This window comes from Micropterus salmoides, unplaced genomic scaffold (genome assembly GCF_014851395.1).
Source record: "Micropterus salmoides isolate LMB-PRFRI ecotype aquatic unplaced genomic scaffold, ASM1485139v1 Ms_hic_scaffold_14, whole genome shotgun sequence".
Taxonomy (NCBI): Eukaryota; Metazoa; Chordata; class Actinopteri; order Centrarchiformes; family Centrarchidae; genus Micropterus; species Micropterus salmoides.
The window spans coordinates 8,049,905-8,067,723 of NW_024040485.1; the positions used below are offsets into that span (position 1 = coordinate 8,049,905).

Genomic DNA, 17,819 nt, shown 5'->3' on the forward strand with positions numbered 1-17,819 from the left:
CCTTTCTGAATTTTAAGAGATTTCAAAGGTTATGAGTTAACAATTACATTGTAGACTATAGATTATAACTATACTGTTGATTAAGAGTATAACATTCCTCAGATAAATGGGTGTGATATTGCTGCAGGTGATGCTACAATCAGTTACATTACATTTACATTTTATTTTCCCAGTACATACTGCGATAGATATACTGTTACCAACAGGATGGCAGTTCAAACAAACAAATCTGACAGGTGAGCAGGTGACAGGCAACAAAAAGCAGGAAAAGCAGGTTGGGTTATTAAAGGAGAGACAGTCTACATCCCAAGAAGGTGTGTGGGGGTGGGGTTCAGAAGACTGGAAAGCAACATTAGGCAGAGAATGAGTGGAAATGGGCTGGTTATAAACTGCATTGCTGATGAGGTAAAGTGGAAACAGGTGATCGGGTGGACATGATAATCAGGTGACTGGGACAGGTGGAAAAGTCTGAGGGCACCTGGTGGACAGGAAAGAATTGTGCCTGGAGGGATACGGGCAGAAGTGCCAGTATCATGCACTAAATGGTAAGTTCAGTAGATACTGCATATTATCTTGTGTACAGCAGTTACAGGTATGTAATACAGAAATTGTGGTTATTGTTTAAACAATAAACATTATTGAATAAACAGATTAAACTCTATTAATAGGTATCATGATAGAAACAAAATAATACGTAGCATATGTATAATAATGCATGTACAGTAACAGAAAAAAGTTTGTGAACCCTTTGGAATTACCTGCATTTTTGCATAAATTGGTCATAAAATGTGATCTGATCTTCATCTAAGTCACAACAATAGACAAACACAGTCTGCTTAAACTAATACCACACAAACAATTTAATAAAGTTTTTATTGAGCCCACGGTGTACACATTCACGGTGCAGGGTGGAAAAAATATGTGAACCCTTGGATTTAATAGATGGCCTTGCAATATTCTGCAAAATTTCTTGATAAACTTTGGAATTCATTTTTCTGTCGATCAAAGTCCTGAGGGAGAGAAGCAGTTGGGATGAGGTTTTGATGTTGGTGTGAGGTTGAGGTTGTATGTTCCTTCAAAACAACTAAACTTTATTTTCATGTGTCCACCAAATATTTTGCCAGTAGTGCTGTGGAATATCCAGGTGCTCTTTTGCAAACTTTTTGAACAGCAGTGGCTCCCTCTGTGGTGTCCTCCCATGTACTCCACTTCTTGTTCAGTGTTTTATGTATCGTAGAGCCGTCAACAGAGATGTTAGCATAAGTCTTCAGCTGACACTCTAGGACTCATCTTAACCTCATCTTTGCAGGACGACTACTCCTAGGGAGAGTAGCAACAGTGCTAACTGATGAACATCAGGCTTTTAGAGATACTTTTGAAACCCTTTCCAGCTTCACAAGTCAACAATTCTTAATCTTAGGTCTTCTGAGAGCTCTTTTTGTTTTAGGCATGGTTCACATCAGGCAATGCTTCATGAAGCAAGCAAAATTAAAATTGGTGTGTTTTTATAGGGTAGAGTGGCTCTAACCAACACCTCCAATCTCGTGTCATTGATTGGACTCCAGGCTGGCTGATGCCTGACTCCACTTAGCTTTTGGAGAAGTAATTAGCCCAGGGGTTCACATACTTTTCCCACCCTGTAGCCTATTGTGAAAGTTTACACAATGTGTTCAATGAAAACATAAAACACTTAACTGTTTGTGTGGTATTAGTTTAAGTAGAGGGTTCACATACTTTTTTAATTGATGCTCTCTTTTCTATTATATTGTCAGCAGGGCCCCCTCTGATTTGTTATACAGTGTGAAATATACATTATATGCAAAAACATCTAAAAACATACATTTATACAGACGTTCCATATTAAGACTAATCTGAAAGAGTTTTCACTAATTCTTTTTAAGGGGTAAATGAATAATGAAGCTCCAAACCCCGTTCGTGAAGGCCTATATTAATAAACAGAGACCTGTTGTATCAACCTGGAAGAGTTTGATGAGAAAGTTAGTTCAGCCACCAGGGGGCGCTCTGTGGTCACAGAGCAGGTCGGTTAAACTTTGTACCGAAGTCAGGCAGGATCAAATCTATCATCTTCAGTTGCAGATAAACTGAACTGACTTTCAACACTGTGGATGAGTAGCCTAAACATTATTCCCCCCCCCCCCCCACACACACACACTGTGACTAAAAGCCTTATTTCCACATTCCGCCCGGAGGGAGACACACCCTCAGATCCAGAGGAGAAGTTCAACAGGGACAGTTGATGGGATGCAGAGAGGAGAAAGACGCTGCCGCCGCCGCTGGTGGGTTTCACGTCTCATGAGCTTCTGACGGCGAGCAACAGGGTTGAAGCAGGCATGCCCATCAGAGGTAAGAAAACACATTTCCTTTATACATGTGGACTTCTTTTTCATATCTCGAACAGTTAAAAATCACTTTTATTTATACAGCGCCAATTCAGTTACTTTTCATATAGCCTTGTACAGTCGATCTAGACCCTCTGCAATAGTAATCACAGAGACGAAACAATTAACAGTAGAAACCTCGAGCAGGACCTGCCGACCAACTGCCTCGACTGGTTGGGTTTAGAGAGAGGGGGGGTGACAGAGAGAGCAGGAGGATAGAGTACAATGCAAGGATAAGGTCATCCAGATTTTTATGTCCTTATAGGTGTGCATTTATCTGTATCGTTTTATGTTTTATTTGGGGAACGTCATATTTTTGCATATCTGAAGAAGACCTTTAACCATCCACACAGGGTCTGACTTGAAATTTAATGAAATGATGCCATTATGATGTGTTTTGCACAGAGATGTAGCCAGATATGAGCAATACTGGGGTCATCGACCCGCCAATTCCACCCCACCCCTCTCAGACAACACCAAAAAAGTACATAAAATGATCTCATTAAATAGTGTTTTTTTTGTGTTTTTTTTTACATTTTATTGATTCAGTCAACTGTCAGATTATGTTCTGTAAAGTTTATTTCGCTACATGCTGATTAAAAGACCTCTCTGCCCTTATTGAATCCTGAAATATTTTTATTTTAGTTTGCCTTGAATTAGTAGCCTACATTTAAATTATATGAAGTATAAAATAATAAGAGAATCAACCTTTAAAACACCACAACTTTCAGTTGTTGGACATTAAAATGCCCTTTGTGTCCTTTGTGGTAGAGGCTACTGCAGCTGCTGCCCTGGTTTAATGTAAGAATGTTTTATGATGAAGAGCTGTATGAAAGGAGACCGTTATTTCAGGGGAAACTCTGCTGCCAGAGAGGATGTAGCAACTCACATTGTTACTGAGTGAGATCATCCATGTTCTCCAGATATAAACCTTGCTCGTCTTGCTGGGCACAAACACCCTGAGAGGAGACGATCCAAGAAAATCCGACTGTTTGGATGAAGTGCCTTCACTCTCACAGTTCTGGCTGTGAGGCTCTGTGAAGGTCTACTAGTGTTGCTTCTGTTGTGTGTCGTTTCAAAATCCAAAGACCAACTCATTTGTCAATGGTTAGCGTGAGTGCAGATCTCTGGCAGATTCTGAAACATGGTCAGCGCTGAGTCAACTCTAACCTTTAGTCTGTTTCTGTTATCAGACTGAGAGATGGGAGTTTGACTCTTCAGGCATTAAGTTATCTTAACTGGTGAATGCATGGAATTACTGACGCATACAAAAAGTCTTACTTTATCCTAACCTTGCTCATACAAAGGTGTGAAAAGATAGAACAAAGTATCCAAATTGGTGCAAATTATTACCTACGTGTAACCACACACACCCACCTGTTTTTCTTTTCCTCTATGAATATATCGCCTGCTGATAGCTATCAATTTAAACAAAATCTCTTTATAGTGCAGTGCAGCATGCAAATAATGTACTATCAAGATCTATACTATAAAGATCTGGTCGAGCATTACATGGTCAGTTCAAAGCCTAAAATTTGAGATTAAAAGTTTGAGATTAACAAAGGAGAAACGCAAACACAAGCTTTACTCCCTTATCTCATTATTAAAACAAAATATAACACATTCTATTATGGCAATCTTCACAGTTACATAAATTTGAAATTTAAAGCTGCTATAATCAATTTACTTTTATATTAACAATAGATCACGTGGCTACTTAATTGAACGAGGTCGCCAACGAACACAGTTAGCAAGCTAAAGAGCCAAATTGAGCTAAAAGAAGAGATAATACTGGACTGGATTTATCAGGTGGACACAAACACAACCTCAAGCTAATGTTGCTCTGTGTCTGCTGGATGTGTAAAAAGGCAAATATTTGCTATTACGTTTGACATATCAATGAATACATGCATGATATTAACTTAAAAGTTGATGTCATGCATGTATGTCAGATATGTCTATGTGTTACAGGGACACTTTTTATCCAAGGGAACCTTTAAAACCCAAGGTCCCTTTAAAATACTAGTTATGTCACATGATATCTAAAGGTGGTTTTCCCTCTTTGAATTCAAACTGACATCTTTAACCACCCATATGCACCTTAAACTCAAGCTAATGAGGCATGTAAAAGTAAAACAGACCCACAGCATTCAGCAGGGAGTTTTGAATTAAATGGTTGGAGTGTTTTGTCTGTACTCAACCACACTGTGTGGTAATAGATGGTGGAGATAAAAAAAAAACAAATAAACTACCATCCATATCTTTGTGTTCTGATGTTAATCTACAAGATCCTTGTTTCATGTTATCTTCATAGAAGAGTGACTGTGAGATTAATTTTACTCTTGGAGTGCTATGCTCTTTGTTCAGCTATGGTGGCTGTCGTTCATGCTAGGTGCCCTGGTCTCCTTATATTTATTCCAAACAAACAAGCTGGTCAGCTTTCTGCTGCCGGAAATGTAAACTGTGTCAGCCTTTATAGCCCAGAGAGGATTTTTCTTTTGTCAGGAAAGGCCATGTGGAGTATTACTGGATATTGGCTGAATAACTACATGTTTAATCAGTTTATTTGAGCAGGTTTAAATGTGAGAATGCACAAGATTAATATGGGTAACCTATACAGCTTTGTTCATACCTATGACATCTCATCCTCCCGCACTCTGCGCTCTTTAACACATTAAATGATTTTTTCAAGCAACAAAAAGTCAGCTCGAGGCCCAGTTTCTCTCCTTTGACACACATTTCCTGCATTTGTTTGAGAGATATTTTAAGTCAAGGCTGAAAATCCACATGTACTCTTCTTATTTCCGTGTTTATTTTTTGTTCGGGACTCTTAAAGAGGAGCTCCCATTATTATTTTACATAAAGGTTAATTTTCACAAGGAGTCACTTGATCGTCTAAGTTTCAACGTGGAGATATGTACAAACTGGTGGCGTGGTGATTGAAAGACGTGGCCATTTAATAGTGTTTTAATAATTGATTGTTTGGACTAGCTGACATATTAGACCTATAATAGATGTCTAAGAAAACCAGCAAATAGTCACATTTTAGAAGCTGAAACCAGTGGATTTTTGTTTAAAAAGTTATTTAAACGATTAATCGATTAGCAAAATAGTTGGCAGTTAATTTCCTGTGGATCAGTTGTTTCAGTTATAGTTGTTTCTGTTTGCTTATTATTTGTGATGAGATTTGCTGGAATTATAAGTGAGTCAATATGATTTCTTGCTGCCACTCTCTGCCTGAAGTCAGTTCACCACCACTCCTGCTGTTGTGACAAAGTGCCTTTTTCTCATTAGCAGGTGAAGTGAGGTTTCATTGTTGTTAAGCGGTCTAGATAATCACATATACCCTCCAGCTGATAACGGTGGTCCTGCCTAAACCCTCCACTGGTAATGAATTGACCCTGTTGTTGGGGAGTTAGCACATTCCTGCCTCCCAACTGTCGAGCAGCTTTCAACTCTATTGTGGTGGGTGAGGAAGTCTGATGTTACGACCAAACACACTCCCTCTTTTTCTGTCTCTCCATGTCTGCTTCACATGTATGTCTTTTGAAAAGACAGGCCTTGTTTATGTCAACCACATATGCTTTTATGTTCGGGCAGCGTCACCAAGTACATACGAGTTAGGAAGTGACCAGCAATTAGTCTCCAAGAGCAGGGTTTCCCAAATGTTGTCATGTCACAGCCTCCCAATTAGACACACGGCAGGAATTAAACCTTAGATGAAAATAGTCATAGAGGGGTAATTTCTACTAATTACAGTGAAATTAAACACTTTCACATTATTGTAAGGACCTTCTCCAAGCCTGTCACGGTCATTTATGCTGTATTCTGCTGTACATACAGCATGTGTACTTTTGAGTGTTTGCAAATGAAAATTAGCTTCATGGTTAAAGCCGGCATATTGTCATGTACTTGATAAATAACGTCAAGTAAAGGTCTTTTTAATGACTTATACATCAGATTCAAGGGGCTTTACAGTCTACATGGTTAAACTAGACAACCTGCTTGGTGAACTAGGCTACAGCTTCACCTTTGAGTAATGTTTGTTTTACTCTGATCTGCCAATAAACGGCACAGCCTTCATGTGAAAGTCATAGTAGCATCTGTTTTCTCCCCAACAGCCGAACACTGGACTCCTGATCTCCAGTGACCTGTGTCACCATGCCAACTCCCACAATCCTCACAGCAACCAGGAGTCCTCAGAGAAGTTGCTAGGTTTACAAGCCCATTTACATCTGTGTGAGCCTACTTAAAGTTGATTCCCTGCAGTACTGAGAGAGAGACCAGGAGGCAGGTAGGGCTGCCTGAGAAAAAGGCAGGGGATGCTACTGTAGCACTAGGGGATGATTAAGTCACATTTTCTGCTCTGTTTTACTGTATTTTCTGTTTCAGAGATGGTTTCCCAACAGGCCCTGCTGATTTTCATGTTGCTGGTGAAGACAGGACTTGTGGGTGGATGTGTGTGTCCAGCAGCCACCATTTTGTCTCAGTTTCCCTCTGAGGTTCCTGCTGACATCTGTTGCTTGAACTACTCTGGCTCTGCTTTCAGCCATGTGCGCTGGTCTGTGTTTACTAATGAAACAAACTTAGAGACACTGGATCTGTCCTTCTGTAATATCAGTTCTATTGATATGAATGGCAAAGAGGCCTCTACCTTGCAGAAGGTTTACTTAGGTCATAATAGACTAACAACGTTGCCAAGGGAGTTTCTAGCCAGCCAGCTCAGCCTGACAGAGGTGGATCTGAGCATGAACCTGATTCAGGAGCTTCCTGCGGGCTTTCTTCAGGACTCTGACAGTCTCCAGAAGCTGGATCTGCAGGGAAACCAGCTACGCTTCCTCCCAGGCTCTGTACTGGAGAAGTCCAGTTTGCTAAGGCTGGAGCTGGATGGGAACCCCTGGGACTGCTCCTGTTTGTTACTGGAAGGCCTGGAGGAAGGCAGGAAGGTTAATAGGACCACTAAGCTGCAGGATCTGGTGGGGAACTTGACCTGCGTCTCTCCCAGACACTTTGCCGGCAGGACTGTGTGGTCGATGAGGCTTAATGAAGTGTGCCGCCCGGCTGGTCTCACTGCACTCTTTATAGTGCTCCCTCTTCTCATCCTCTCTGCCTTGGTGCTCTGCTGGTGCTGTGGGAGGAAGAAGAAAGAAGCACCTATAAGCACCCCCAAAAAGAGAGTTACCAGCTCCAACTGCAATGGCCAGAAGCATCATAGAATGCAGCAGCCTGCAGCCACTGAGCAGAATAAAGCTGGACACTGTGGCAATGAAGGGATCCTGAAGAACCAGCTGCTGCTGCGCCCGGCATCCGCCCTCCTGGGCAGCACCAGGGACATTTATGAAGAGGTGGAGATTAAGCTGGGCTCAGTGGAGTCTCTTCCCCCAGTCTCGTCACACTGTTCCAGCTCCACAGACGGGAAGCAGGGCTCCCAGGAGCCAGACGGGGCCAGCAAGGCAGAGCTGGACACAGTCAGTGTGACAGAAGTGATGAAAGACTCAGCAGACAGGGAGAAGGCTTACCTGACCCAGTCAACTGAATACTACAGCCTGGTGCCAGGTATCGAACTGGAGGACTCGGATCATGGCGAGTATGAAAATGTCGACCTCTCGTGACGGCATCTTAAAGGAATAGTGAAACATTTTGGGAAATACACTTTTGTTTTCTTGATAAGAATTTGATGAGAAAATCTCCACCAATCACATGTTTGTGTGTTAAAAGCCCTTAAAACCTAATTTCTAAATCAACTTCTTACTTTTAGTCATGCGGTCTTACATGAGCGCAAATATTTTTCTGCTTAAGTGAATTCACACAAGAAATTTTTGTATTTGTGTTGTTATCTGTGCTCTTCTCACTAGTCTGAACCAAACCCACACAGCCCTGATTAAGCACAGTGGTTGAGTTTTTGTCTGTTAAAAAACACATAAGGATATTTTTTTAACTTAAAATTTGATTGTTGTTTTGAAACCAAGTTTTCAGGGTTTTATGTACGAAGCTGGAGCCAGAGCAGGGGGAAGCAGGGGGAAGCAGGGGGAAACAGCTAGCCTGGTTCAATCCAACTTAGAAATCATGCCTACATACACCCTTTAAAGGTCGGCTTGGTGACAAAGTGACTGCTTGCGAGGCTAGTTGGAAAACTAGCTGGTGAACTAACTGCTAACACAAAAGCTAGCTCTAGTCAGTCACAATACCTGTCTTCTTCTGTAGTGGGTTGTTCTCTTCATCATTTAATTGAGTAAAGACAATTCTCTGAACGGCAGGAACTAGCTTGCTAAGAGAGTCATTGTGCAAGTTCATGAGCTGGGTCGCTAACAGGACAATATGTGTTTCTTATGTATTTGTACCATTGAGACCTGTCTCATAACTGTCTCTTTTGTACACTGACAGAGGAGGTTGAATAAAAATGTTTAGCGCAACACAGCTAGTAAGCTAGGATAGCGTCCTCCATTTTGGAGTCAGAGGTCAGAACTGTTAAGGTAGGTATTGTTCACCTAACTGAACGAGACTGTAGCGATTCCATTTAAATCCTTTAGTGTCTGTGGGCTGATTTTTAACTTTCTCATTGCCTCCAGTCTTAATGCTAAGCCAGCCTCACCTTCTGGGTCCAGGTCCATTAACTCACAAATGAGTATCACTTCATCAAACTCTCGGCAAGAAAAAAGTGTTTCCTAAAATGTCAAATTATTCCTTTAAATGCACTAAATAGAAACAGTTTATGTGTGTGTGTTACAGAAAAAAGCAAGTTATATAATGACACAAAGACAGCCTGGTCTGACCACTGTAGTATCACAATGTAAGAGGAAGTGATTTAATCCAGACCTTTTCCTGTGGGACCTGAGGAACGCAGTGATGGTTTGAAAGGGAGGCCCCATATTTGCTCTGGAAGAAAATTGCAAGGCACAAAGACATTTATTCTATTTAATGCTACTCTTCATGTTGTTTTCATGTCTATTACAAAGAGCATGACATATGTTTATATGTCTATGTTTAATTACTGTAGGTCAACCAAGCTTTTGTATTTACTTTACCTCACCCAAGTGTGATTGTTATATGCATTCCAGTTGGACTTAGGTGTTATACTGCAAACAGGATGTTCCGTCACCTTTAGCTGCACATTCATGTAGGTGCTAAATAGTGACTAATCCCTCACATTTAATTCAGTGTGAAATGTGGAATGTAAAGCTTAGACAAGATGTCTAAATTTATGTCTTTATTAAGCAAGGATAAAAGGACAGATGCTTGCTTATGCTTTACGTCACATACAAAAATGTGCATTTATATTGGTAAATGGCAGACTGGTCAGCTCTAAACGCTGTTGAATTCTAGTTTAAGATGGAAATATCTGTAGTGCCGGGTCTAGTAAAGTGAGATTACCAGCATTTCTGTGCAGTGGTGCTACAATAAAATAACACTGGAGAGGACATGTACACAAAAGACAACACTGAATATCATGGTCATGGTGGAGGTGCAGACACTCCATTGTTACCAAAGATGTGGAAAAGAGACAGACGTCCAACTCTCACACTTGCTGGCTCTGAATACTAATTGGTTTGTGTTCAGTAGAGAGACAAAGGGAGTGGGTGCAGCTAAGGGTGTGGAACTTCCTGGAATTTAAAAAACGGAGGTGTGTTTCCCAGACGGATTTTCACGTATTTTCCATCAAAGCTTTATTTATGAACAGTGAAAAAGAAAAACAGAGAAATGACTGAATGTTGCATTTTGTAATTTTGTACAATTTCTGCACAGAAATATAACATTTCATTGTAAACAGGGCCATAGCCCTGAGTCACTGAAGTCATGTATTTTCTTTTAAATGTATTTATTTTTAGGATACACATAGGAACAGTGACAGATTTCACATACTTCTTTGCGATTTTTGAAACTGTGGGCTGACAAAAGCAGGCTTTTTATTCTGGCAACTTTGCAGGCTGAAACTACGTCACTGTTGGATTTTTATCAACTTAAGCTAGCTAGGTTAGCTGATTAAGCTAACAACATTAATTGGTTAAAACAACTCTCTCAGGCTGACTTTTTATTGTTTCCAGAACACTTTTTAAACTGAGATTTGTATAAAAGGGTCTTGAATATGCACTTGATAGCTACATAAATTAAATAATGCAACAATAAAAAATAAGGCTAAAGCTACAAATGTCCCTGGCAGAAAGACAATGTTAGCTCACATACTTAAGCATAATGTAGTAAGTTAATGATGTGCTCTTTGCCTTGGAAGAAACGCTTGGTATTTAGCTTACTTTATAGCCAGGAATGGCAACGATTAAGGCGTAGGCCTACATTAGAGCAGATAAACACACTGGTTTTTCCTGTATACTTTTGTTCTTTTTTAATTTTGGAAAGGCTAAAAAAGGGTACACCACACACTATAGCACCATTATTATCCAAAATTTGACAGGCCTGCAGTGTCTATAATGGTAGCTATGCTATGATGGTGCACTGGATGGGTTTAGCAAATAGTTTATTAAAACCTTGTACATAGCGGGTATTTAAAATTTCAGTCTTGAATATTTTTAAATGCATCTACTTTCAGGCCAGCAAATAATAAATAAATAACAAATAATTCATTTGAACCAGAATTTCATTCCTGCCAGTATAGAAAAGGTGAGTGTGTACGTTTCAAGTGAAATTAGGCCTTATGGAGTGTTTGATGGCAGTGTATCTTGTCAGAAATGGTTAAACTGCTACAGTAACAGCTACTAAATTACAGTACAGTAGCATTAATAATCATTCTGTTACAATACAATGTGTTACTGCTATGATACTTAATAAAAGCACTGATTTTTGTCATTATATTTTTTTGGTATGCAAAACGTTTGAATATTGTTGAAAAAATTTATGCTTTTTTCAAGTATTTTGCCTAAGGATGATGATCATGAAGACTAACACCATAAACAAGAGAGGAATTCAAGCTCTTTCTGTTACCTCTCAGCTCTTTCTGCCCCGACAATGACCCAGACCAGCCCCAGCTACCTGAAATCCCACTTTTCTTTTGAGCTCTAATTTCACTCACTGTGGGAAGTTGTAATTGCCGCATTGGGTTACCCAAAAGATCAGTAGTGAGCTGCTCACTCTGTCTTTCAGGCCTGAGCCCCAACCAGTAGATCCAGTAGCTGAGGCCAGGAAATGGCTGTGCAGGAACAGTTGTTGGAGTATCCATTGATGCAAATTTGGGAGTGTATTTCATCTAGCTCACAGACCAACCTCTGACTCCAGATTTACACAGGATGGTGATACAAACATAAAAGTGGAAAGTCCTTGTGATATAAAAATATATTGCTGTGCCATATTTAAGTACAAAAATAAAAAATCATGGCAGCTAAACAAGAGACATCTCAGAAAAAGTATGCTGTACTAAAAGCTGATAGTTTCGTAGATAATGAGCATTAAAACTACTTACTTACACAGCATTAAACATGTTTGATGCCCTTTTAATGTTTTCTGTAAATAAAAGAGCCTTTGGGTGTCTTTGTTTATGAGGTAAACAGACAGTGAGGCCGCAGGGCTGAGGCTGAGCGCGCTGCTGCATATTAACAGAGCACCATCTAGTGACAGGAATGGAAACTACCATATATCAACCAAACAAACATGAGTACTTTAGTATGATGATGAATACATGATACTATGGGTAATAGATGCAATGATTTTAAACATCCAGACAGTGTGAGGCTCATGAGTCTACTGCGGTTGCATGAGTGACACAGATTCAGACAAAGAAAAGGGAAGTCCGCGGTGATCACTTGACAGGCTCTGATGGAGGACATGCATGGCCTAATAAAGATCCTGTCAGGGGAGAGCAAACAGCGTCAGAGGATAAACCATGACTGGAAAAAAGAGTCTGATTTACAATAGACAGTTGTAACGATGTGAAAAGCAAACAAGTAAGCAGAGCTTAGCAGCCAATGACAAAGGCTGAGATATGTGTGGGATGGACCCATCTGACTGTCTGTCTGCATCACTCTGCTCAGGCTGCTGTTATCACTGATGGCTAGAACAGTAAATAACACTGAAAAGCCTCTATTGTGCAATCAGTCTGTGTCTATGTTTTTTCTATGGCGGGGCATTAGATTCTCTTCTATGACAAGTCCAAAGTACTGACCTGATTTTGATAGCATCTGGAAAAGACATGCTTACAGAAATAGCGTTTAGAAACATGTTAATATCAAAATATCGTTTTTTACCCACCAAATATCAACACAACCTAACACAATTGAACCAGGGAAGGACTACAATGAGACTAAAAAGTGAAGAAAGCAGGACCACATAGAACATCAAACAGAGGTTCCAAAACAAATAACATAGAGAAATTTGGTGAAATATAAAGAGAATAATCAAGATTCATATAGCACATGAGCCCAAAGGGGTAAAAAACAGTAATAAATATGCCATAACAACTTAAATAAAAACATACACTGTTGATCGCAATGTATCCCAAATTCCAAATAATTCCAAATAACCAGTTTATAAACACTGACAGCCAGACCAGCTTTCCTCAAATTAAAAGAGAATGGATTTAAAAGCTTGTAAAGAAGTAACCATTCTTCAGAGATCTACATCAAATTAAATGTTGTCCTGGACTTGAGTCCCTGAGCTATAATTCTTTTCCTATGACCTCTGAAAATACAGAAAGTGTATTTTTACACTGAAATGCATGAAAAGCAAACTATAATTTTTGCTCCTGAGAGCATAAAAAGCAACACTGCATGGGGCTGAAACAATAAGAGTAACAATCAAATAGTAAACCAACAGAAAATAAATCTGCAACTATTTAATAAATGTTTCTTATTTACATACATATTTTTATTGTAATCCTTATTTTATAACATATTCAATTTGGGTAAATGTGTATTTATGTGTGTGTGCAGGTTGGTTTATGTATGTATGAAATGTGACGTATGTTTTTCTTTTTCTTTTTTCTGCTTATTCGTTTTTTAAATATTCTCAGGTTTTAATAAGTACTATATATAAACGTATGTATAATCTATTATTGATGACTTGTTCTTGCTCTATTTTTGTTTTATTTTATTCTTTCAGCTTGTGACTGGGGTTTTTCATTATTTCCTGACATTTTGTAGATGAAACAATTTATGAAAATGATCTGCAGATTAAGTATTAATGAAAATATTTGTTATATCCACAACCATCAGGGTTAAATTGATGATTTTGGATATTTACAGAGCCTCATCGGCTCTGTGAGAACACACAAACTGTCTGATCAACTTTAATCAACTCAAAAGGAATGTCGGTGAACAATAATCAATACACTGGGGAACTGCTGTGACGAAAAACACACGGCATACTTTATTAAACGTTGTTTCCCTGTGCTCAGTTACTGTAGGTGTGTATCTCTTGGGCTTCAGGTTCCCAGGTAATAAATTTAAAATGTTAATTTATGACAGCACAGTAGAGAGGTTTAAATTGAGACAGAGAGGAAGAACTCTTCTTCTCAGGACAGCGGGATTCAGCACAGGAACAGGTGATACGCCTGCCTTCATAGGTAAGACACATTTTTTGGTGTTGTTATATCATGATTAGAGAAATTAATTACAACATGAATTTGTGATATTTTGCAGGACTTTTCTGCTGTTACAACACACAATAAAACCCAGACATGACAGTTTCTTACACACTTGAAGTGGCCAATGCGAGATTTGGCGGCTTCTCCAAGCTCCTGTTCAGGTGGAAGGGAAGCATTTACAGGCTGCTTTACAAAGAGCTTCTGGTATTTTGTGCAGTTTATCTGTTTTTCAGTTTGTTTTACAGGTAAATTAACTTCATTAATTCTCCCGTTTGCTGCAGTATAATCAAGTGTTTGTGGTCATCAGTGGAAGTTTTATTATCTTCACAGGTTTATGCTCACACCAAAGCAGCAGGATCTGTTTGAGCGCATTGCCCTTTACTGTGATCAGTTCACCAACACCAACTTCATCCCAGTTTTGTTTGTTCTGGGTGAGTCTGATTGAACTGGCTCTGTCTTACAGCAGGCCAAATCTGAAGATAAGTCTCCATAGTTAATACTTTTTTGTTCCAGGTTTCTATGTGAGCCAGGCCTTTAATCGATGGTGGGGTCAGTACACCAGCTTCCCGCTGCCTGATAACCTGATGATGGTGGTATCTGGGAACGTCCACGGGGCAGACGAGAGGGGTCGTCTGCTGCGACGAACACTCATGAGATATGCCAACTTATCTTCAGTTCTTATTCTCCGCTCCATAAGCACAAGAGTTCACAAGCGTTTTCCAAGTTTGGAGCACATTGTGGAGGCTGGTAAGAACAACAGTGGAGAGGAATGAAGGACAAAATGCAGTTCGTTAAAATATGAGACAATCTACCCAGCAAAAAAGATGAAGCAGTTCAACCAGCTGCTATTAAGATCTAATTCAGAGACAATTAAACACAACACACAACACAACAATTAATAGATTTTTGCCTGTTTATAGCCTGCCTAGTAGATAAGATCAGATGTATGTTTATTGATAGGGGAAAATTCAAATTCAGTATACTGAAGTAATCAGTGGTTTAAAATAATTTGCGTTTCAATTACTTATCATTCCATATTTGTACTGTTGCTTAAGTAAAAGATGTTGTTGAATGTTTCTTTCTCCTCTGGTTAAGTAAGTGCCTGACCTTTTGATTTTTTGGTTTTGATTTTTTGTGGAGTGGACTTTATACCTTTTTCACATTTGCTAATGCAGCACTTTTCAAAACAATGTTACAAAAAGCTTTACATGGTTGAACCAGGATTAAAGCATTATAGGAGGCAAATTAAATAATATAAAATAAAAATAATAATATTATTAACAGATAAGGCATGTTAGAAATAATAACAGAATGAATAAAACGCTTTTTTTAAAAGACATATTTTGAGAAGTGATTTAAACGTGTTTCTGCAGCCTCAGATCTTCAGGCAGGGAGTTCCAGAGCTGAGGGGTTTAGCAACAGTCAGCAGCAATAATCATATTTTATAATATTATAAAATTTTAATTAAAGGAATTATAAAATTCCTTGGATCACAAAAATGTATTACATCCATGAATGTGGTACCAAACTGATTCATCTCTGTGCAGGATTTATGACAACACACGAGCTGAAGAAGTTTGAGTCGCTGCACTCTGATTTCAACAAGTACTGGATGCCTCTGACTTGGTTCTCAAACCTGGCATCCAGAGCAAGAGAGGAGGGTCGAGTGAGGGATGACATCGCTTTGAGACTGCTGATGGATGTGAGTGGGTTTTTTCCCTGCACACTGACAGAACAACAATACTTTACACTTACCATGTAAACAACGTGGGAATGAGAAATGTAAGCATTCACTTTAAATCCTGAATGCACCATCTGCAGCCCCAGTATTTCTACACATTCTGTATAACTTATATTTACATTACAAATGTGTATAACTGCAGGAGCTGAATAACTACAGAGCCAAGTGCAGCCTCCTGTTCCACTATGACTGGATAAGCATCCCTTTAGTCTACACTCAGGTACAGTCAGGAGCCTGAAGGGTATAACAAGATCAACAAAATGTACTTTGACTTAATTTAATGGTCATTTCTCTTCTTTAGCATTATATATTGTTTGAAATGCAGCCACACATTTTACACAAAATGCATCCAAAATTCATAACAAACCTGACTTGATCACCGCCTTGTGTTTTATCTGTGCAGGTAGTCACTATAGCAGTTTACTCTTTTTTTGCCTTCTGTGTGATTGGCCGACAATTTCTGAACCCTGAGAAAGGATACAAGGATCATAAAATTGACATGTACGTCCCTGTTTTCACCCTGATGCAGTTCTTCTTCTACACTGGCTGGCTCAAGGTAAGATGAAAACACATTCATGTTTCACATGTAGAAAAACAGATGTTGTTTTGATCTTGTCATTATGTGTTTCCACTCTGTAGGTGGGGGAGCTGATCATCAATCCGTTTGGCGAGGACGATGATGACTTTGAAACCAACCAGCTGATTGACCGAAACATTCAGGTTGAACCCCCCCCAACCCTCCCCCACTCTAAACACTCTAAACTCTCTAAACTCTAAACACCTGAAATGATTGCTAACTGTCATTTTAATTCTGTTTTTCTCTACTGTAGGTGTCAATGCTGGCTGTAGATGACATGTACCAGAATCTGGCTCCAATTGTGAAGGACAAGCACTGGGCGCAGAGAAATTTCACCGTCCCTTACACTCTGGCAACAGCAGCAGAGACTCACAAACCGGCCTTCAAAGGCTCCACCTTTGACATGAGGTAAACTAATTATACCTTTTAATTTTTAGTACCTTTTGTTGCTGCTGCATAGTCCAGTAAAATGACAACCACTGCCAAGACTTGAACTTAAAATGTTGCCCATATTTGCAGGATGAGTGCTGAGGATCTTGAGATTACCCAGGCTGCTGACACTCCTGGAGAGAAACAGTGTTTCCCTCTTAAGGGCTCTCTGGGCGATGGTCTCGACAGTCTTCTGCAGAGGGGCAAAGGCATCCTGCGTGGTGGGAGCCTCCCTTCTATGATGGATGTCTTGTCACATCCTAATGAGGAAGATGATGCTGAGGGTGACATCAATGCCACCAACCACAAAGAACAAGAAAAGGCACTGATTAAAGTTGCAGTGGAACACAACTAGAGAAAAAAAATTTTTTAACCAAGAATGCTTTAACATATTTTTGATTTGACACAGCTAAATTAATTTGTGAAATAAAACATTCTTGTTCTTACTATGTATGTTGGAAAATTAGTGTTATTAATTCAGTGCTATGACTAAGAGTACACTTTTTGAGTGCCTTAAAATGATTCTTTGCCCTGTGTAGTCCAGTGATTCATCATTAATTTTAATCCCTCTAATTTATATGTCAAAAACACAGTAGTCCCCCAAGACATAACAGCAGATACATTGGTTCAGGGGTGCAGTCATACATTTTTATGTCATTACATTTTATCTGCAAGAGTTTAGTTTTATCTACAAAATGCACTTCAAGTATCAAAAGTAAACATACTTATCATATTCATAGCGATATAATTATATATCATATATTTTTGGATTATCAGTACTGATGCGACACTCTTAAACCTACATAGACAAAGAAAAGCTGGAACAGTTTTATATTTTTGCCGATTCTGAGCTTATTGTTTCAGTCAGTATCAATACATCACATGATTCAGGGCCCCTTACCTCTTCTTTCCGGGGAGGTGATGGCGCAATGGAGAAGCCACATGCCTTTGGTGTGAGAGACCTGGGTTCGATTCCCACTGTGACCCATCCACCGTTGTGTCCCTGAGCAAGACACTTAACCCCTAGTTGCTACAGATGCGTGCGACCTCTGACATGTACAGCAATTGTAAATTGCTTTGGGATCAGTGTCAGATAAATGTAATGTCTTTCTGGTGCACTGCACAGAAAAAAAAACTTGAGTACCT

The 17,819-nt window shown here is 39.4% G+C and overlaps 2 protein-coding genes across 2 annotated transcripts; both read left to right on the plus strand.

The window, feature by feature from the left end:
• Window positions 1-406: 406 nt before the first annotated feature.
• On the plus strand, window positions 407-11,201 carry si:ch211-106k21.5 (leucine-rich repeat and fibronectin type-III domain-containing protein 5). Its single transcript, XM_038717479.1, has 4 exons — window positions 407-545; window positions 2,211-2,364; window positions 6,521-6,693; window positions 6,792-11,201. The coding sequence occupies exon 4, from the start codon at window positions 6,794-6,796 to the stop codon at window positions 8,009-8,011; it is 1,218 nt and encodes a 405-aa protein (XP_038573407.1). The 5' UTR covers window positions 407-545; window positions 2,211-2,364; window positions 6,521-6,693; window positions 6,792-6,793; the 3' UTR covers window positions 8,012-11,201.
• A 142-nt stretch (window positions 11,202-11,343) lies between these two features.
• On the plus strand, window positions 11,344-17,124 carry best4 (bestrophin 4). The gene is made up of 9 exons (XM_038717478.1): window positions 11,344-14,171; window positions 14,257-14,357; window positions 14,440-14,673; window positions 15,474-15,628; window positions 15,810-15,887; window positions 16,071-16,223; window positions 16,307-16,387; window positions 16,498-16,652; window positions 16,764-17,124. The coding sequence occupies exons 1-9, from the start codon at window positions 14,020-14,022 to the stop codon at window positions 17,026-17,028; spliced, it is 1,374 nt and encodes a 457-aa protein (XP_038573406.1). The 5' UTR covers window positions 11,344-14,019; the 3' UTR covers window positions 17,029-17,124.
• Window positions 17,125-17,819: the final 695 nt, after the last annotated feature.

Coding starts and splice junctions, on each gene's coding strand:
- si:ch211-106k21.5 (XM_038717479.1), top strand. CDS start 6,794: ATGGTTTCCCAACAGGCCCTGCTGATTTTCATGTTGCTGGTGAAGACA.
- best4 (XM_038717478.1), top strand. CDS start 14,020: ATGACAGTTTCTTACACACTTGAAGTGGCCAATGCGAGATTTGGCGGC. Junction 16,388..16,497: donor TGATTGACCGAAACATTCAG/GTTGAACCCCCC, acceptor TCTCTACTGTAG/GTGTCAATGCTGGCTGTAGA. Junction 16,653..16,763: donor GGCTCCACCTTTGACATGAG/GTAAACTAATTA, acceptor CCATATTTGCAG/GATGAGTGCTGAGGATCTTG.